Source organism: Passer montanus, unplaced genomic scaffold (genome assembly GCF_014805655.1).
Source record: "Passer montanus isolate IOZ18808 unplaced genomic scaffold, ASM1480565v1 scaffold14, whole genome shotgun sequence".
NCBI classification, from domain to species: Eukaryota; Metazoa; Chordata; class Aves; order Passeriformes; family Passeridae; genus Passer; species Passer montanus.
Window position 1 is genome coordinate 11,516,497 of NW_024360941.1, and position 22,091 is coordinate 11,538,587.

General features: G+C 38.2%; 1 protein-coding gene across 16 annotated transcripts in view; it reads left to right on the forward strand.

Moving 5' to 3' along the window:
* The window catches only part of TENM3 (teneurin transmembrane protein 3), a 407,967-nt gene that overhangs the window by 197,410 nt on the left and 188,466 nt on the right, over positions 1-22,091 (forward strand). The window contains exon 1 of one of the 16 annotated variants that reach the window (XM_039700062.1): positions 18,477-18,562. The exons of 14 other annotated variants lie outside the window; for them this stretch is intronic. In XM_039700062.1, coding sequence (XP_039555996.1) covers positions 18,520-18,562 — 43 coding nt within the window. In that variant the 5' untranslated portion in view covers positions 18,477-18,519. Of the gene's footprint in view, positions 1-18,476; positions 18,563-22,091 lie in introns of those variants that run through there. One more of the 16 variants, XM_039700059.1, reaches the window with a different exon arrangement.

Genomic DNA, 22,091 nt, shown 5'->3' on the forward strand with positions numbered 1-22,091 from the left:
TAGAAAGTTAATCACTCTGCTCCATAAAATTAACAGGAATACAGTTTGTTTCCTTTTGCATTTTTATGGCAGTATCAAAAGTTTCTGACCAGTTTCCCTGGCTTGCTGACAGATGTGTCTGGTTTGTCTTGCACTTCATCCTCTGCCCTTTGTCAGAAAGGGGCTCAGTCCATCCGTGCTGCTGGCTTTTCTGTGTGCTCCACTGAGTGTCATGTTCATTTTCTCCCGCTAACTTTAACCTCTCATATCAGTGCTGTAAAAGTTGATGGTTTTTGAAGTGTTCCTGCTTTCTGGGAAACCTAAATATGAAAAAAGTGGTTTTTTAAATACTGTGTCTTATTCTAGCTACCATGTATTTTCCATATATTAGTCTTTCAGATGTTGTCTGGTTTTGAATGTTTTTAGGTTTTTCTATTTTTTTTAAACAAACATCTCCTATATATAGCAACTGCATAGTGGCATCACCTTTTTCATTAAATATATGGCAACATTTTGTATTCTGTGCTCAAGGATAGTACCTTACTTCATGAAAACATTGTGTAATGTTTAAATGCTTTGTTGATTTGGGGCTTTTAAGCATTACCTGTTTTATAATCTGTTTGTTTATGATAGCATGAGACTGTATCATTTTGTGATGTTCTATATCGACTTCTGTACATACGTTATTGCAAAATGTAGTTTTGTGATCTCTGTTTTTACTTGCCCAGTCCTTCAGATAAATCATTAAGGAAATAAGGTTTAATATTTTAAACTAACATGTTTTCAAATTGTTGTCTTCTCAAAGCGAGAGAGGGTCATGGCCATTCTGTCCAGTGAAGCAGTATGCCACACTAGTTCATCATGGTGTCACTCTCCCTTGTTTCTTTGCTTTAGTTTCCATGACTGGTTGTCATAATTTTATTAATTCTTAAGAATGTGCATGGTCCAATCTCTCTGGCTCTTTTCATCACTCCTAATACTATAGTGTTTCAAAATTCTGTGGTGTCCTTGATGTGTTTCCATGTATTGTTATAAACTCCAAATCAGCTAGTGTTACTGAACTCTACAGAGTGTGGCAGAGTTCACTGGAAACTCATCACACTCTTGTAGCTGTTGAGGCACAATGTGTTGATTTGCCCCAAAGTTATTTGTGCTTGGGTTGTTGCCCCTTTCATTTTCTCCCTGGTGGAGATTTCGTCCAGCCCCTTCCACACTGCTGTCAGGAGGAGAACCTTGTGTTCGTGTATTTGTTATTAGATTGAAGGGGGGCTATAAAACAGTTCAAGTGAACTTTTTGCTCTTGACAGTGGCTCAGTCACTGGTGCCCTAAGGGTTATCTTCTTGGAGCTTTTGATTCTCTTTTCAGAGTTAATCAGAAACATAAAGACTGTTTTGTCCTGAGACCTACAAGCACTGAAAAGCAACAAAGGATCAGCACAAATCACTAAACTTCCTATGGCATACAAGACTTGGTCATCTCATTAAATATTTATCTATACTCTCTTTTATTTTCTGCACCTGTCATGTTTCTCAGAAGGGACAGGGTACCTTATCACCTTGTCACCGCATCCACTTGTTCTTTGCCTCTTTGTGAAATAGCAATGGGAAGCTCAATCTATTTTAGTGAGTCAGACATAGAAAAATTCCTGTTAGTTTAAGCATTTTTCTCTTTTGCAGGAAAATCTTTTAAGTTCTGTTTGCCTAAGTATGACAGACCTTTGTTGTACCTGAATCCTGTGTGTTTTGTTTCTGGTGTTTCTCTTTGAATTTTTTTTTAATTTAATTCTCTGGTTTGATTTTGGGGTTTTGTTGGGGGGTTGGGGGGAGCATTGTTGTTAGCTTCTAGTCTGCATCATTAATATGGTTTAAACATGTACATAATGAGGTATTTCCCTTTTGCAGTCCTGCTTCTTTTCTGAATAAAGGGTTTCAATCTCTGGAAATTTATACCTGATTTTGTACTGATCTGTGCATCTACTGCATGCAGCTTCCTGTACTCTTCACGTTCTGTTCTTGGTTTTGAGCATCATTGAAGCCTTTACTGTTGCCAGTGAGTGCATGGCTCTTCTGCCATCTGGGTCACTGAGTGTTCTAAAAGTACTAAACTTCAGTATGTCCCAAAGAGTACTTTCTGACCCAAATGGAGAAATGAAAGTGCAGGTCTTGGAGCTTGACTGCAGAAAGGAGCTAAATTTGTCTACCAGCAAGATCTATATGTATGGAAGATTTATTTTTTTAAACTTGTTCCCATAGGGTGAAATATTCAGATTGTTTTCTGTATTATGTAGCTTTTGAGGGTCAAAGCTTTGCTCTGTTTTTCTATGTTACTGTGCATTGGAACATCTGGATTTTCATAAGCTATTATATGTATTCATGACTTTTCTAGTTTTGTTTTGGAAAGCTTATAAAAATATTAGAGAACATGTATGCAGAGCTCACTATACAACCACAGCATCTTTTGATGCAGACTCCAAATTAATAAAGCTTTCCCATACTTCTGGTTCTTTGATTTTTGTCAAGAGGATTGCTGGCTGCTCACTTCCGTATGTTGATGTGAACATTTGTATTTCAGTAATATTCTGTCCAAGGTCTGGTATTCATTCCCTGCTACAAGTCTTTCCTGGCATTCCTTTTGTCCTGTACTATTGAAATACTGTGTTTCACTTTGTGGTGTTATACTGGATATGGCTATTGAAACTCTCTGCTGAGCTACAAGTACAAAACTTTGATCATATTTCTATCTAATATCTCTGTGCTTCAAACTGCTATCTTGATGCATAGCAACTATTAGGTAACACAACTATTAAAGGAACTGCATTTAAAATCTCTGTAACATTGCTGTTGGCATTAACTTTCTATTCTGGTTTCTAAAGTTTGGCCAAAATTTTACTTTATTTATGTATTCAGAAGAAGACATTTTCTTGTGTATGACTGATCATTTGGCATATTTTTAAAAAATATTTTCTATTCTATTTAATTTATTCTGATGACTGATACTCTGCTTTTTGTAAGTTCAGTGAGTAGCTTATCTCAGAAATTCACAGTAAAATGCAAGTAGATGAGATTATTTCTCTGAGTAAGCTAAAATAAGTTGAATAGAGGAATATCCTTGTCAAGGAAACCTGAGAGAAAATTTTATATCTGAAATTGTGAAAGACAGTTTCAGATGTCAGCTGTTTTGAAGAAAATAAAAAGTTGAGTCCAGAAAATAAAGAAAACAAGCATCAGCAGTTGTTATCGTAAAACCTTGTGTATGATTCTCCTTTTTTTCTTCCCTCTCGTGTGTTGTGAATGTTGACACTGGACATAATACAAAAATTTTACAGGAGTCTTACCAGAACCTTTACCAATGCTGAAAATTTATTTCCAGAATTGTCTAGATCCTCTGTAGTGCTCAAGTCTCTAATTAAATGCTCTAATTTGGTGGCAGGTGGGTGAAATTAAATTAACAGGACTTCAAAATATGCTTAAACTTAAGGCTAGGAGTGAATTAGGTCCTGTGTTCTGGGCATAGCAGACTTGAATGGCTCCTTTGAAGGAATCCTACCCTAGAGGGCTCAGCAACTTCATGCTCATTAAAACTAAGAATCATAACTTGACCTTTGGCAATAGATTCTGTATGTGTTTGACTGTGTTTAGATGAGGCAAATAAATGCAGTGCTTTGGATGCTGCTGCAATTCATACAGGGTAATGAAAGAAAATCTTGTTTCCTTCTACGTAAAGACATTTTCACTCCCAGTGTTGCTACCAGACATTCAGGGGCGCTGACGTAGAAAAGAGTGGCATTACCAGAGTCAGCAAGACCTCAGGGACCATTGTTTTTCTAAGCAGCACAACAGAAACATGCTCTGAACAAGGTAAGAGGGCAGCAGTCTGGAAGCTTCTCCTAGCTGCCCCTTTCTCAGGCGCAGGGTCGCTGGCGGGAGTGTCACTGGCAGGACCTGGTGGCACCTTTGTGGTGCGGGGTGGCTGCAGGCGGCTCTCGGGGTGTGCTGGAGCCTGCTGGTGGCACAGCAGGCAGCGTCCCATAACACTGCCGCTCAACTTCACCATTTGCTTCCTGCTCAGAGGTGAGAAGGGCAATTGAACAAGAGCTGTAGGATTATTGGAGGTGTTGAGAGGAGCTGCTGCCTAGAGGGATGACTGTTTTGTAAAGGTGTTTTCTTTTGAAAGCACATTTGAGCAATCATTTCCATATTTACTTCACAAAATATTTGAAACTGTATCTGTTTTTCAGGTAGAAAATGTCTATAAAGTGATTTCAAGATATTTACCAAGTCTTTGTGGGTTTTCCCTATTCTTTCTTTGTCCTCTTTTCATCTTCCAAATTGCATTTTCTGGGAATTAAATAATAATGGGTCTGTTTTGTCAAAACTCCTTAGCCACTGCAGTTTGCAACCCAAAGAGAGTGTGGGAGCCTTCTAACAGTACACTCAATTTTTTGTCTGATAATTCTCAGGAACAAAAGTATTATTTCAGTTGCTAAAATCTCAGCTGCCATATTTTCATGTAATTACTGAGAAAAAATTATCTTACTGTATGGGAAATGGTGACTAACTGTACCCTTATTTTCAAGTACAAGTTTAGAGAATGCCTCATATAATATGGGTATCTGCTGCTCTTATATAATCTTTAGGTTTATATAACAGTCTTTGTGATGTTGTTTCATCTCCCTATTCAATTTGTGAGAAAATTTGGAAGCTTTTGTCCTGTTGGAATGCATAATTGAGTTTTCACAGCTATATCTTAATTTTATTGTCTTCCCCTTTTTTTCAGCCTTTTTCTCCCTTTCCTATTCTGTTGTATGTATCTAGTCATTGCAGAAACAATTTATGGTATTTTGTAGTGTCTCTACACCATGGTGTGCATAATACCATGAACAAAGTAACAAAAAGTCAGATGGTGTTTTTAGATGGTGTCACACTAAAAATTACTGCAGACATTAAATAGTAACATTGTTATGTGCCTCTGATCTTGACAGATACTTGGTCATAATTGTAGCCTGTCTACAAAGATTTTGTATCTCATATTTAAGAAATAAAACGTGGAAAAATCGTCAGTGCATTTGAAATTCTTTTGTTTGTTTTAATACTGTTAATACTTGTTAACAAATTTTGGTGCTTACCAGTTCCTAAATATTTAATTTTTTTTTTTTTAAATTCTGGTGAAGATTAGCCATATATTATTTTTTTCTTTCTTGCAAAAATGAAGAAATAAAAGATTGTTTCTGATTTTGGTTTGGCATGGGTCAGTATTCAGATCTAGGTTGCTTTGCTGACATTTGCAGGTGACTTCTGCCTTTGGGTGTGTTCTTTGGTTTTCCATTCTCCCAAAGCTTAGGCAAGCAGCCCCAACCTTCAGCTTCTCTCCTGTCACTGACAGTGCTCTCTGTAGCTTGGCAGGGATGTGCTCTGTCTTACTGTCATTTTAAGGTCCTACAGATTTCGCATTTAGCACTGTCTTAAGTGTCACTGCTTTCATTAGGTGGAAAAGGATTTCTTTGAATAATTAAAAAGGGTCGTGTTTCCTCTCCTGGTGCTGATTTGAATGAACAGGGAATTGTGCTGAACTGTGTCATTGGCAGTGAAGGCTGCACTCAGACAAGTGCTGCTGGCAGCAGCAGAGCCACATAAGAGGTTTTTGCTGCCAGCTGCTTGTCCAAGCCTTCCTCTGTGTGTGCCAGCTGAGTGCCCAGGTAGCTGCTCCCTAACCTGGGCTGTCCAAACAGTCCCTTGGGCATTTCCAATAACAAAGCCTTTTTAACCTGTGATTTGACACTGAGCGTTAGGAAATGAGTGTGGTGTTGTGATGTTTAGTGGTGTTGTTCCCCACCCCCTCCAACTCCCTGGGCATTGAGCAGCTGGAAGCAGTGACCTCTTCACCCCACTCAGATGCATCGGGGCAATACATCTGCGATGGCCTCAGGCAGTCGGAGCTTTCTTACGACTTGAGAGCCTCAAGGGATTCTGGTCAGTCTCATTTGTGGGTAGCGAATGGCCTGGAGATGCAATATATTCAGTAAGAGCAAGATAAAGATAATGCTAAGATATTCAGTAGCAGAACTCGGGAAGCTCTTGCAGTTTTGCTGGTGAAAACCTGGACCTCTGTGAGTTCTCATGCACGTAAGGTAGGGGGATTTTCACATTGAAGTGCAGAAATTCTCATTGTAAGCATATACAAGTTTCTGTGTCTCTTCCCTGAATCGCAGTACTACCAGGTGTACAAGCACTGCGATGTAACTGTGTGCCTGAGGTGTATACTTCTAAGCAGACTATGCTACAATTCATTTCCCCCTTCTTTGTTACAATTTGAAGTGTGTTACATGAATATCAGGCAACAGAAAGAATCTGCATAACTATTCTGAATAGCACTAAAGAAAAAGAGCTTTATTGTTTCAGGAGGAGTACTTCCATTCCAAATCAGGACAAAATAGAAATCCTCAAAATTTTCATGACTGGCAATACCAAAAAAAAACCAAAACCCCACAAAACTAACAATTTTGCTGTAGTTCCTTAAAAACATTTCCCAAATATAATTTTTTAATTCTTTGTTTTAAATTATATAAAATAACTTGTAATGCTGATTGGATTACATTTGGAATCAATGTTTTTAAATAGGCAAATAGGAGCCTTTCTGAGATATGTCAGACAGATGACTGAGGAATGCTTTGGAGTGCACAGCTTTGTAGCACCTCCAAGAATGCTTTGTAAGTGAAGTGACTCCTCCAATGATAAGGAGCTCTTGAGGATAGCATTTAGGACTTTTAAATCCCTTCTGGAAAGAGGGTTTTGTTACAAAAACCAAGACAGGAGTATTGCAATGCCATTGTTTTAATATAGAGGCACTTCAAAGTACACAGTCTAAAGCTGTAGATTTACAGAATGTTTCAGAATATGTGATGTTGCGTTGATTGGCACAGAAATGGATCCATACTGAAAAACAAAAGCATATATAATATTGTTGCATAACTGAAACTTGATAATTGTTTTTTTCCCCTTTACTTTGCTCCTCCATCTTTTAAAATTCTGATTTATAAGTGTTCTAAGTACAGTAATATAAAATTATAGTAAATGCAGCTAGGATAAAATGTCTGTTCTTAAAGCAGGCAACACAGATTTAGCATCACTTCTCTGCTCTTTGTTTTGGACTGTAACAAAGCAAGTGCCTTCTTTCCTGGCTGTTGCAGATTACCTGTATCAAGATGATTTTACGTGAGAGGTGCACATTTGCTTGTTACCTTCAGAAACCACAACTGAATGCTGAGGTGAAAAAGATGATTCTTATCCATTCATTTCATATATTTGTCAGTTAGAGAGTCTCCTTTTGTAATACTTAGATGAGTGCTTAGAGAGGTCACAGTACACTGAGTTTCAAAGGTTGAAACCAAATTTATGTCAGCGTGTGTTTGCATCCATATAGGGAATAATTTTGATACTTTGGGGGAGAATTGCAAGTAGGAGGATAACACTGTATGATTTCTTCTTGTATACCAAAATGTATGTTTAAAACCAAAAACTTTTTCTATACATTTTGATAAAATACATCTGATTATTTATCTCAATTCTGTTTTACTGAAAGAAGAGGAGAAGCAGGGAAAAGAGGAAAAGGCATTTCTGCTAAAGCTGCTCTCTGAAGGGAGGCTATTGCTGCAATTTCATATTCAAGCTTTTAGCAGTGCTCATCAGTGTTTGTTTAGGTCTACTGAGCCTACAGTAACAGTAATCTTATTTTATCCAGTATTGGCATTGTCTGACAGGCTTATGATATGGCAGCAGGCTAGTGGCTTCTTGTTGCTGCAGGGAACAATCTTAGTGTAGCAGCATCCACCAGGACTGCTGTGCACCTGAGCTGCAGGAGCCACTGAGACATGGCTGAAACTCTTTTTTCCCCCACGTGCCAAATACTGGTCAATATTAAAAACTAATTATTTACAGGTAAGAAAATGTAAAGTATGTTATTTTTTTCTAAAGTTATAGGCTTCATGCTTTGTTTTAATACCTATCTTTTTTGTCGACTATGTAACAGGAATTTGTTCTTCAGTTTAACAAGACACATCTGTGTCTTTCCCATATAAGGCTGTAGGCAGAGTTGATCAAGATAATCTGAACCTTTGTTTTCAGTTTTAACAATCTGGCCACACACATATTCACATGTGTGTTGGTAGGAGTTGGTGTGGTAACTACATGGCATTAAAAAGGCAAAAAGAAAGCAGGTCCATCTATACCTGGGGCTCTGCATCTCTAGTTGAACAGAGCCCCTGTCTATACACCTTATTGTTTCTGGGATTTTAATGACAATGAAATAGTTTTGTTTAACAGCACTTTTCTCATGTATATATTTCTCTGAATTAAAATTATTCTTCAGTCTTTAGGCTGTATTTATTCACCAGAGAAAGTAAAGCAAACTTCACAGCAAAGCAAATCCTGTCAGAACGAAGGGCTACAGACCAAAGGAAGAGATTTAAATCCTGAATGACTACCACTGCTTTTAGAATAAAAATTCCAAAAATTCACTATACCTACTCACAAGAGAAGTGTTTAGAAATTTTCCCTAGTTGCTGTAAATGGTTTACTGGTGTTTGCAAATCCAGATCTTCAGCAAATGGCTTGAGCAAGGAAGTGGAGAATTCAAAGTGCTGAGCTTCAAACCAGACAGGGGTGGTGGGTTTGGGGAAGGACAGGAAGGCTTTTGTTTTGTGTGGAAGTTTTTATTTAATTTTTTCAAAATGCATTGACAAAGAGAAAATAAATAGTCACTACCTTTGCAAATGGCTACAGCCATGTGTAACCCACTGAACTAAATGGAGTTCCCTATAGGCATCAAGATCTGACCACACGGAAGGAGATTTGGGATTGACTTATAGTTAGATTTAGAATATTTTTTTTCCTTTTACATTTTTGTTCAGTGTATTTTTTTTCATTTTTTTTGTGCTCACACCCACAACTCCCAGGATTCCTTTTTCCTCTTTGTAAGTTATAATGTACTGTTAGCCAGTCTTGTGAACAAAGCTACAATTACCTTGTTAGAAGGAGATAATCTGTGTGAGCATACATGATCAGATCTTTGAGCATGTAAGCAAAGGTGAAGCAGGGAGGCTTACATATGAAAACAGAAATTATGCTAATGATTTCTGAGAGCAATATAGTTTTCTTCTGATTATCTCGTGGTTTTTATTCTGATTATTGTGTTAAGAAATTTTATTTGAAGTTGAAGAGCTGAGTGGAATATGGAATGTGTTTATATATAAAGCAGGATCTCAGATCTGTCTGAAGAATAGAGGAAGAATTGTTCTGCTTATGATGGAGGCAGTACTGCTTTTGAGGCTTTTTATTTCCATTCTTTTTCCTAGATTTATGCCTGACTTTTATAGTTTTGAAAGCTATTTTTTCTTTTCAGCTGCACTTTTTTAAATAGTAATTTGTTAAAGCCTTGAAGAACTGATGTTTTAGACATTTACAGTCCATTCAACAGAAACCAACATAAAATATTTTCTGACTATACTCTACCTAAGATGGTAAATCCAGACTAATGAGACCTTGAGAGTAAACTGTTCTGTTCTGGCTTGCTGGACTAAAGGAGATGAATGAGCAGAACCAGGCAGGCTTTTTAACCTGCTGAAGAAAAAGAAAGTAATCTATTTTTTTCAAGCTTTTCGTCTTGTCTGGTCATATGGTAAACCAGGCTTGCTGAAAGGCTCGTGCTTCCTTTGCTTTCTCAAGTGCATAGGTGTCTGGCAAAGAAATGTGTGGCTTAAAAAAACCCAATGCTCCACTGATGATATTAATGAAGCCAAAAAAAAATTGATGGCTCATCTTATGAAATATACCGGCTTCCCGAAGTATAATTAAAATTTAGAAATAGCAAGCATGGTGCTTAAGTACTATACTATTTCAGTTTGTTTTCTTTTGGTGTTGTAATGGCTGTCTGTATCTCCTTCAACATTTTGCCAATTTGACAGTATGATCAAGTAGTGTAGGAATGTGCAGGGCCAGACACAGATTTTTATTTTTTTTTGCTGTGTACAGTTCCAGTATAATAGTTTGTAGTCTACAAATGTATTTTCTGCCCAACACATCACAGATATGGTTGGGTTTTTTTTTTTTTCAAACAAGAGGTTTGTGTTTCAAATTTGTATTTTAATTTAAATGCAGTAAGATGGAATGTCTTGGAGAGAGCAGAAACATTTTATCCTCTCTGATTGTGAAGGGGAGAAAGGAAAGCTTATTATTTAATCAGACGTATTTTTAGCAGGCTTCCATAATTGGCATGAGACCCTCAATCTAAGTACTTGTTTTATAATGGAGATGAGCTGATCCTTTCATGTTCACTGGTTAGCTGGAACACAATTTCAGTTCACACAAAGCTTTGATACCCTCTCCTTTAGGGGTTAGTGCCTAAACAAGGTCCAAGTCTCTAATATTATCAATTCTTGTAAGAAATTACATGCTTATTTATTGTGATAATTGCACTACACTACATAATTCTGCTATTCTGGTTTGAATTTTAAAATTAATTTTATTTCTCTTTCTTACTCTGGAATCATTATCTTAGTTTAATTTAATTAATTTAATTTTATTCAGTTTGATTTATAAACCTTGATATGTCTGCCTTGGTGCTGCTTCTCCACACATTGCTACATAGTAGATCCACATCTACATAGTAGATCCAATTAATCCTCTAATAATTTGGTGTAGAGGTACCCAAGCTACTGGCCCAATCCAAAGTAATGTATCCATATGAGCTCTCTCCAGTGCCTGGGGTAATCAGAAGCAAGGCTTGGTAGCCTGTGTTCACTGCTGCAGTGAGGTACTTGAATTGATCCCAAGATGCAAAGTACTGCTTGCACATTTGGCATTGTGACGAATCGTAGGAATGCACTGGCTCCCTCCAACAGCATTTTTTTTACTGTTTGTGCTGCAGCCCTGTGTAATGTAGAAGTGATCAGAGATAGTCCAGACAATTGTTGCCTATTGAGAACATTCACCTCCATTTTAATATTTAATTCAAGAGCACATAAATATGAAAAGCTTCACAGTTGTGGTCCAAAATAACTGGTTTTTGATTGAGAATCTGAGCTGTATTCTGCCAAAGAAAATGTAATGTGTATTTCTATTCTAAAAGATTAATCTTGTAAACCAGAAGTTCCACAGGAAAGTGTTTTTCTTGATGCCTGGCTGAAATACATGCAGCCCATGGCTGTGTGTTCATCTTGCATTCCTAATAAGAAGCTCCATATTCACTGTCAGACTAAATTAACATAGTTTGAGAAGTGTCTTACAGGTTAGTTTGAATCACTGTTCATTTGTCAACTACTACTGTTGTCTCCTGCTTGCTTCTCAACCTTCTAATCAAAACCAGCTCAGGCAGAGTAATCAGATACTACTGTGGGTGATAGTGACTCAGGAAACCCTCCCCAACTTTAAGCCTTCTCGGCTGCTTCAGCAAAGAGAAAGTGAAACATGTTCACCTCCCTTGGGTCTTGGAGACTTTTGACAAAGAGGCTATTGGACTTCAATACAGCAGTGAATAAAACAGAAGCACTGGGAGTTGCTCGTGCCTAGGGCTTTCTGGTTTTGTGGGGTCTTCCTTCTTGCTTGGGGCAGGTTTTTTTGAAATAAAATGTCACCAAATTTCACTCCAGTTCTCCATGTGGAAGGGCATCTTGTTTCTCACTGAACCGCCCCTTTTACCCAGTATGTGGTTGATAACTAGAAAATTGTGTGTCCAACTTTAGCAAATATTGTTAGTAGCATTCTTCCAGGCTTAATGTTTATTAATGTCCTCCAGAAATTTTTTTGTCTCAGCTTCCCAACTCTTCCCAGTGGGAGACTGACCAAAGTAACTATTTTGAACTAGGTGTTTGCTGCCTTCTCTGATAGCTAAGAATTCTTAAGTGGCAAATCACCCTCTTTTCTTTGAGATTTGATAGGTAGTCATCTCATTTCGGGGTGTTTTTTATTTAGGCTTTCAATTAGGGGAAAAAAGTTATAGTACAGATCATAGGGCAAAAATACTTTCAGCCAGGTTTGTGTGCTTTAATCTAAGGTAATGCACCAAAAGTAATAAAAGATTAAATGGGCATAAACTTTAATGTCAGATTTAGTAGTCATTAAGAACTTTCAGGTATTCTGTAATCATTAATTCAGTTCTTGGTTCATTAAAAAAATGTAAAAATGTAGTTGTTTGATTTGCAGTTAGAATGGAGCTGAAGAATTATTTTATTAGTTGCAAAACTTATATGTCTGTCTTTGTGTCAGAGGTGCCATTAAGCCTTTTCCAATGCAACCTTATTTACAAAGCTCAGTCACTCTTGTATTTAAAAGTTCTTTTTTACAAATAAAAAGTGCCACTAAAACACCTGAATCAAGAGCACTTTACAAGCTATGCATTTCTGTCTGCCTAAGAGCAGATGCCCACTTTCCTTCACTCCCACAAACCCTAGCATGATGCAGTGATATGTCAATTATATTTTTTTTCCTGACCTCTTTGTGACAATGTCAAGGTAACCTTACTGAGGACTAATTTAACTGTTTATATTGCTCTAGTTTTGAATCATGTCTTGACCAGGAGTTCCTCTGGGTTTTTCTTGTGTTGTATTGTCTAGCTGTTGAAGGGTAAATAAATTAACTGAATATTCAATGTAATCAGCCGGGTGTTCTATTCAGGCAATCATTCGATCAGTAAAGTCACATAGGTGTTTTGGAAGATGTTGTGTTTATTATGGGAGAATGTACAGTAAAGAGATGATCAAACAATATTTTTTTTGAGCTGATACACAAAAAGTTTTTTATCGGGTACAGACATTTCCTAGCACGTGGTTGTTTAGAAATCCAGAGTACCTCTTGCATGCTCTGAATTGAAATATGAGACCTGAATTCAGAGCTAAAATACCTGGGCTTCCAAGAAGTTATATAACTAATTCAGTTTCAGTGTAGTGATTTAATAGATTCCTATAACGTATTGATCTGAACATTAAGCTTTACACACAGCACACACAAATCCCTTTCTTCCATGTTTAAAGTAAATTTTATTGAGGAATAGCTTGTGAAAGTACAGCAAAGTTGCACAGATTCGAACACTTTGTGTTTAAAAGCAATTTCGCAGGTAATCCACAGTAGGTAGAACATGCTCATACATTTGGTATTAATAAAAACCAGTGTGTTTTCATGGTATGATGCAGCCACAGTGTCTTGGTGATGCTGATAGTCACACAACTGCCAAAAACCCCTAACTTTGAGTGAAACAGTGCTTGTGTTTGATTTCAGTACACCTCTAGGAATTTCTGTAGACTTTAGGAATCTTCTTTTTAGAGTGCCGTTATTTCAAATGTCTGTATTTTGGGTTTGTCCTTCAAAGAAGCACATGGTATGACATGTGTATATACATGTATGAGTATTCTTATTGATTTATGTGGTTACAAATATAAAATATTCATACCTTAATAGAAACTAAAACCAGTCTTTATTGAGTTAAGTTGTGAATGTGGACACCAGCCTGCAGAAATGATTGATGGTTTTCTTACCACATATAATAGCCTAACAGGATTTCACAAAACCTTTGTTCGCACACTTAAAAATTATCAGAGCATTTCCTTAAAATAAAGAGTGGTTAGTATAACCTTAAACTGCTGCTTCAGAGACATTGTCTTAAGTGTTGCTTTAAAAAACAGGTGTGAAATTTAAGGACTTTCTAAAAGTTTCTTTTTATAAATAAGCACTGAAGATTGCAGTTGTATACAGATTGATACATTTTGTGTTCATTTTTTGGGGGTTTTTTAACAAACTTTCCAACATAGACATTGGAAGTAAGTTCAGTTATAAATAGGCATTGGAAGTAAGTTTAATTATAAATTACAATTTTATTATATTTTTTGTTTCTGTCTGAAAATTACCTGCAGGTATATTGAGAAGCAGTTGCAGTCAGATTTCACAATTTATTTTATAACCTCATAAACCTGCACAGCTGCCTTTTCCTGTTAAAGTCCCTGCCAGTTGTCACTATTGCTTCCTTGCCCTCTAGTTTACTGGAGTGAACTCTGCAGCTCACCCATGATGTTGTGCATCCCCTCTGATGTGCCTGCTTTAGCTGTGTTGTAGTGTTGTTCAGGAGTGAAACCCTTAAAACACAAAGCCCAAGGCCACTGGGTTCTTGGCAGTGGCTGTTCCACCCAGCAGACCTGCTGCTTCTGGCAAGCTTTGCTTTACAGTGTGTCATGTAGCCATGGCCCCTGAGCCCTGTGTCCCTGCTTTAGAGGACCTGCTTTCCTACTACACCAAGCTGCTTCTCTGCTCCTCTACAAAACTGAGAGTTTGAGAGGGGACTGCTTAAACTGAGTAATTCATGTCATTTGTTGAAGAGGTATATTCATGTTGTATGCTGTGATCACTGTAATTGAGAAATATACTATTCTGTTGTGGGTAGCACCCTCGTGGAATTTCTTCCCTACAGCTCCTTTTTCTTAGCCTTGCTAATCCTCAGGAGTAGAATTATTCATGGTCAATGTACTTACTCCTGAATCACCCCAGTAATTTACTACAACTTCTCTGTTTCTTGTTCCCCTTTGATTGGCCTCTCCATGTAGTCATATAGCACATAACACAAAGATAGATTGTATGGCATTCTCTGCTGGGGAAAATCAACACATAGAGCAGGCTCACTGCCAAGATGCTCATAATTAAACTGTTGCTATGGACAGGATTACATCAATGTTTCTATCAATCATTTGCTGCAGTTTTGTGGCTATTTGTATTTGGAATTTTTTTATGTTTTAGATTTTATCATCCTTTTACTTAGTTTTCAATTCAAGTGTCACAGCATATAGAGGGAGATATAAATAAAAATAATTATTGGAAGATGTAGGGGAAAAAAAGATAAGCCAATTCTATCATTCAAAGATTGTGTTTGAAGCCAATATCTTTGTGAGGTGTTCATGGTATTTCAGCTGTTAGAAATGGCCAGATGCAGTCATTTCCATTTGGTGGTCTTCATACAGTTGTGACCTAAGAGTCTGATAAAAAACTACCATGATGTCATAACAGTCCGTACAGCCAGAGTGTTAGAAGTTTACCTTAAAATGCTGCAAATTCAATAAAACAGCAGGTGCCATAGGAAAACAGCAGCAAAGCAGTTTTGCTTTGCATTTTTCTTCTGTCCCCCATCCCTCTGATTCATATGCAGTAAGTTGTGAGATGGACTAATGATAGAATAGCATGAAGTACACTGATGGATTGGAACAGCTTGCTTGCTTGCTTGTGCTTTACCTGCTGCTTTATCATTGCTACTGCTATCCCCTATGACAATGGTCTTGCAGCAATTAATTCCCTTTGGTAGCACTCGAAGTGTTTGGTGTTGGAGCTAACTAGTGTGCAGTGCATTAAATGTAGAGAGGTGCAGGATTACAGCCAAAATAAGGTAGTCTGAGTGGTAGCAAATGATATCAAGTGCAGCTGAGATCACTGTAACAAGATAAACAGTGTGGTGTCAAAAAACTGTCTCCCAGTTGACAAAAAGATCCATATTTTATAGATTGCCTTAAAAATTGAAGAATGGAGTCAATTATAGCCAATTATGATGCTACATTTACTGGAGTAGTTTTTATATCCTTTGGGGAGAAATAAGGAAACATTCAAGGCAGTCAGAAAAAATCTTTTGCATTTGCTTCCCTGTTTTATCTGAACAGAGTTTTTTCCCTTTTCTTCAGGTAAAAACTGTGTATGAAAGCTGGGACTGTATTATCTTTAGCAAAAAGGTTTGGGGTTTTCTTAGTTATTTTCACTTCTTCATGTTGCACAAAAAATATGATAGATAATGTGGCAAATAGAAGAAGAAAATCGAACATCAGCTCCCCCTAGTTACATTTGGGTTTACTATAAAGGAATTGTAAAGGCAATCTCGTCATGGCAAAGTGTGCTTAGTGCATGGTGACATGTTGAATTTGACTTGTTTCTTTCCCAAAAAGGAGCTTTTATGTCACTGAAGAAACACCAAGTAAATACTGCATATTTTTGTCTTCAGTCTGTTAAAGTGAAAATAAAGAAGCGAGACCATGAAATGGTTTGCTCAATTGTGCTCAGTGCTCAGTTGCAACCCACAGTTGGTTTTTAGTGAATAGATGTAAAATGGGATAAAAAAGCAGTGTATTGAAGATGGACAGACAGACATGCATGTTCTTAAGAGATCTGAGAGGTTGCTTAAATGGCTGAGAGGCAAGCATTTCTTTAATGGCATTTACTCTGTCATTTAGATTTTCTCCCGCCTCTGGTTGGATTCCCAAGAAGCGTGTTGGGGAGCTGTCCATCCCGTCTATCTCGTGCTGTAGTACTGACCATGAGGAGTAGTTTCCCTTCCCCTAGCAAAGCATGCTCTTGGTAATTAGTGGAAGATTCAGCTATGTGGGCAAAGGTGTATTGAGAGATGAGAGCTGACAATAAACAGGTTGTTTGAGTAGTGTTTCAAGGTGTTATCCTCCTCCTGTTCAGGATTTCACTCACCAGTTAACTTCAGAGGGTGACCTAGTACATGTGCCAATGACAAAAGCTACTTGTAACAATTCAGATCATGCTTTCTGCTTTATGAAATGGGATTGTAAAAATCCTCTCAAAAATGACATCTGAAATAGCATTAAAACACAATTTCCCTTTGATAAGGTTTTAAGGCACTCATATGAAAAGTGACACTGCTTTGAGTAGCTCTGTGTCAGCATTATGCAATGTGTTGCACATAAGTGACATTAATCCATTAGGGGTGTAAGGGTCACTTATTTTTCTCATGAAATCATTAAATACCTTTATTGATTTCTGTTCAATCAGTTGCATTCTGCTCAAATATAGCAATCTCTAGACATGCTAATAGAGCTGTTTCTAATAATGTTTATAAGCCACAGTTTTAATGGCAGATATTGCACTCAAAATAAATTATCATGCCTAAGTAAAACACAAAGGAGCTTAGGGAAGCAATAATATTGTGCTGTTTGCAAATTACCTGAGCCCGCTTTATTGCAAAAAAGATGATTTTGTGACACAGATATTCTAAAATCCTTAATTAACCATTGTCAGTACATTCTTTGCTTTTTCTCTTCGTACAAAATTAATTTGTGTATGTTTGGACTGCTTCAGTTGTATGATTTTTTCTTCTAAAAATCACATGCAAACCCATAAACCCCGTCATAGTAAATATAAAATCTGTAGTACTAGCTTTTATGCTGAAGGCTGTTTAAAACTTGGATCATAACAAATGCTGTATGCTGGGATGGCATGCGCTTACTGTATTACCAGATTATTTTGTCATAGGAAGCAATGTGAGTGTATGGAAAGCTAGTAGATCAAGTACAAGCAAGAGTACCTTTCTTCATTTTTTTAATGATGGAACCGATCTCTTAGGAGGAAGTACCTGAGACTCAATTAAATATAACAGGTGCTGTATGAATGGATGCATACTAGACAAAGGAAAAAAAGAAAAAAAGTAAGTAATTTTCTGTCCTCCCTGCTTGGATGCTGTCCTAATGTCTTTATCTTAACAGTTGGCCTGAGCTTTCCTTACAGATAACTTCAGCTGTATTTTCTAGGTTGCAGAAGACTTGTGATAGTCTTTTTAATTTTTTCAGTTATCTGATATTGTAGTTGTTGCTTTTTACCACACCTCTTCTTGCTTTTTTCCCTTTGGATGCAAACAGTTCCTCAGAGTAAATTGCCAGCTTTACCCTGAGCATAGCAAAAGCAGACCGGTACATTTATCTCTGCAACTGAAACGTGAAGTTTTTGCTTCCAAGCAGTGAATTGCATCTTGCTGAGGAATTACTGTTTGGGTTTTTGAGTTTCTTCACTAGGAGCCTTAAGGGACTCTGACAGGTCTTGTCGAATAGCGTTGGTCATCCTTGTCTCAGACACCAAATGGTGCCAAGTGCTGGCAAGTTTATTGCATTGTGTCTGGAGAAGCTGTTGTTCACTCAGCATTTTCTTCATAGGATGCCTGCCTGATTTCATTGAAGGAAACCTGAGCAAGGCTGTGTTATTAATGAATTATGACAAGCCTTTTGCCTGTCAGGCAGAGAGGTTCCTGCTATCTCCTTTTAAGACAAAAACATAATGGAAGATGCTCAGCTGGGCAAGCTCTCTGATGATACTCCTTAAGTGCTCATCCCAGGCTGATGCGAATACGCAGAGAGCCGTGAAGCTGCAAGTGGCAGCGTTTAATACCATCTCCCTCATAATGCCTGAATAATTTTCCGGAGAGCGATCGCCGCAGCTGCCGTGAGCGTGGTTATTTGTTTATTTTTCACCTTGTCCTGGCGGGCTGCTGACCGAGCTGATCCGCTGCGGGCGCGGCGCTGCCGGCGGGGGCACGGCGGCGATTCCTCGCTCGCAGCTCCGGCGCTCTCCGGAGCGCGGCGGGATCGGCAGCCCGAGCCCGAGCCCGAGACGGGCTCCCGAAGCCCGGCACTTCCATGGGCTGGCTCCCGCGGCCGCTCCGCGAGGGGAGCTGAGCAATGCTGGCGAAGGATGGGAAGGAGGCAGTGAGGGAGCCGGCTTGTGTTTTTCTTAATGGATGTTTGTGAGCAGGAAGGAGATGGCGTGGGCTGTCGGGGTGAGTTACGGAGCGCGTTCTGCGATCTCCCTCCGGTCGGGCGGCTCATTATGTTAAACAGTGCAGCTTTTAAAGCGCCGTAGCTCTCCTTTATGTGCCTTGGCCTTCATTTGCTGAAATGCTTCAAGTTCACAGTGCTCAAGTAATTTTGGAAACGGGATGTAATTACGAGGGTTTCTTATGCTTACCAACAGCTTTTTTGAACCAGTGTAATTATCATTACTTGTGGATACTGTAAATTGAATACCCCTTCCCTAATTGCATTCAACTCAAGGGCTGGCTGCTTAAGCAGCCAAATAAGAAAAGTTCACCTGTTACTATAAATAGCAAATTGTTCTTTTAGTTCTGCTGACCTTTAAAGCAAAGTGCTTTTCACGATGTTGTCAGGTGTACATTATAAAGATAGCTTGTAATTAGAGCTGTAATGAGAAATTCTGTTAGAATGGCTTTCTGTAAACTTCATCTATTCAGTGTTTTCTAACTGCATGAAGAATTAAAGTTTCAGGGTGTTTTAGGACTTTTAAAGGGCAGGCTGCTGGTTTGTAGCTCACCTGTTCTGCCGGTGGTCTCTAGCTGCCCAGTGCTACTGCCGGTGCTCAAAGGCAGCAGCTGCAGCAACTTAGTCCTGCCCTTTGAAAACAACATGGGCTCAACAGAATGATTTATCTAGCGATCCAGGGGATTCTGTGATTAATTAATGTTTCTTCTGTCACTTCAGGAGACAGATTGTCACTTAATCTGCTCTTGTGGGCAGCAGAAGAGAAAGAGAGAGAGACAGTGGTGATTCCCTGGTTGGTGATGGTTGGTTTTGGTTTTCTTTGGATAGCTAATGTAAGTGCAGTCTTGCTGAAATGTCTTCTCATCTGGTAGATGGACATGGAGCTTGAGTTAGTGAGGTGATGTGCCTTGAACTGCCTTGAGTTCAGTCTGCATCCTGTCACAGCATCACCAGTTCTGTGCCTTGTCTTAAGAATGCTGAAGGCATTTCTGTGAGAGCTTGGATTGACTCTCATTTATTTGTGGTGACTGAAATTTTCAGTGCATTGCTACTAGCTAATATTTACTTCGTCTTTTCATTCTACTTTAATTAAAATCATACTGTTTATTCCTGTAGAAGCTTTTTTGTTAGTTGAGATAACTTATATTTCCAGAGCTCATCCTGCTGAGTGTCCTTCATGATGTGTCTTTAAAACATGCTTGGGCAGCACAAATTGAAAAGTGCATTCGAAAAAGAAAGAAACTTCAATTACTTCAACAGTAGAAAATTACAGCTGTAGGAAAAGAATAAAAAAAATCTTTATTTCATGGTGTAATACTGTAACATTTGAATAGAAGTAATCACTAAGGGATTTTTAATGAAATATAGGGCTAAAATGAAGGCAAAAAAATTTCAACCTGGTCTGTTTTAAATGTGTTATTTTCATCTTGGTCTGTTTTAAAATGCGTTAGCAACTCTTAGCTAACAGTTTAAGCTAATTAAATACCCCACATAGCTTTATTTCTTGTTGAAAAATATCCATATTCATATTTGATAAATTTGTGAGTTTAAAATTAGGTAATAACTAATTATCACAATGCTGCTTTTTCTTCCAATGTATTCTCTCTCTTTCTGTATTTATTCTATTACATGATAGGCAAAGCTACTGTAAAGGTTGGTTATAAATTGTGGAGAGAGTGTATTTCTCCTATACACAAGAGTGGGAATATGTGAAGTAAATAGACAGTATTTTATGCAAGTAGAGGGTGCACTACAGGTAGCCACTACTGATAGATAGAATTTGTGTCTGATGTGTAACAATCCAAATAAAAACCAGAACATTGTCGTGGCTCATGAAATTAGACAAAGATACAGGTAATACCAGTCCATTAGCACACAGACAAGCCCTTTCTCATAAAAACAAGAACTAGATGTTGTAGTAGAGATGTGTGGAGATTAGCAAGAAATCTGAAGGCCTCGATTTAATTTAGTTGTTCTCTGGTACAGAACCTCAGTAGGTAAAAGTGATTTTCTGTTGTCAAGCACCAAAAGACTGGTTCCAGCAGCATCTTGAGCAGGCTATCTGATAGGGAAGAAAATGAGGAAAAGAGAGCAGGGGGTAACGCAAGACTTAGAAAATTTTTAGTTTAAATTGTTTTTACTTACCCTTTTGTGGGCACTTGTACCAACCCTTAAGGCTTAAAACTTTGCTGCTTCAAGATGACACGGCAAAATGAATTTTAGTTGGCTGTATGCTGCTGGAGTGAAGGCAAATCTTCAAACTTGTCCTTTCCCAGGGATTTCAAGTACTGGGTAAAGCTTGTGCACTTAGCAGTAGCTAAGCTTTTGATGTATAGCAATGCCTTATAATAGAGCTCATTGGTTGTCTGTGTGTAATTTGTAATTTGTGTGTAATCTCTCTTTTTGAATGGTTTATCTGCAAGTATGTAGAAGACCCTCTCTGCTTGAGTTTTGGATACAGTCTCAGAGAACTCTTGTGCAACTGAGATGCAGACAGTGTTGAAACTGCTGTCTTTGTCCCCCTAATTGCAGGTCACTCTTCTGTTTTAAAATGCTTTCTGGTTTGCTCCAATCTTTTTAAAAGTAAGCACAAAATACTCAGTGACGAAGCATGTCCCCAAAACATATTACTGGAAGAAGAGACAGTGTATGAACTGAGTGACATTGCAAAGTGGCATAATTGTGTTCTCTGCTTTGCTTCCTGTTCAGCTCCTAACAATACCTAATATTTGGGCTGCTTTCTTTTGGCAGCTGAGCACTGAGCTGACATTTTGATGGCACTATTTATTGTAACCTCAAGGTCTCACTCCTGAGCGATAATGTTCAGCTCAGAGCCCATCACTGTACATGTGAAGTTAAGGTTATATTTTCCCATGTGCATCACTCTACACTTATCCACACTGAATTTAATTTACCATTCCATTGTCTAGTCACTCAATTTCATAAGGTCCTGTGATTCTTCACCACTTGCCCTCATCCTTACTGCCATGAATAAATTGGTATCATCTGCAAACTTGGTTGCTTCAGTGCTCAGTTACCTTTCCAGGTCAATTACAGGTGTGGGAATGGGAGCAGATCCCAGTGCAGATCCCTGTGGTGTTCCCCTAGTAGGCTTCCTTCGCTATGCAGGTTTGACCATTTACCCCTAATTTCTGGTTATGTCTCTTACCCAGTCATGTTGCTGTGCAGAGACCTCTGTTTTGCCATGGGTGCTTAGTTCCTTTAAAAGCCTTTGGTAAAGTACTTGTTAAAAGCTTTTTTGAAACTGATTGACTGCATCACTGATTTCACATGTTTGTTTGACCTATTCAAGGAATTGGGTTAATTTTGTAAGGCTTCACTTAATGAAAACTGAAATTTGATTCTTCTTAGACCCCACTTAGGGCCCACTTAGTCTTTTTGCTATTATAGTTTCTATTAACTTCAGTAGTGTATAGATGTCAGGTTTGCAGGTTGCTGTTCCCCTGGAACTTCTCTGGAACCTGTATTAGGATTTGGCAGCACATTAGCCACATTGGAGACCTCGAGTAA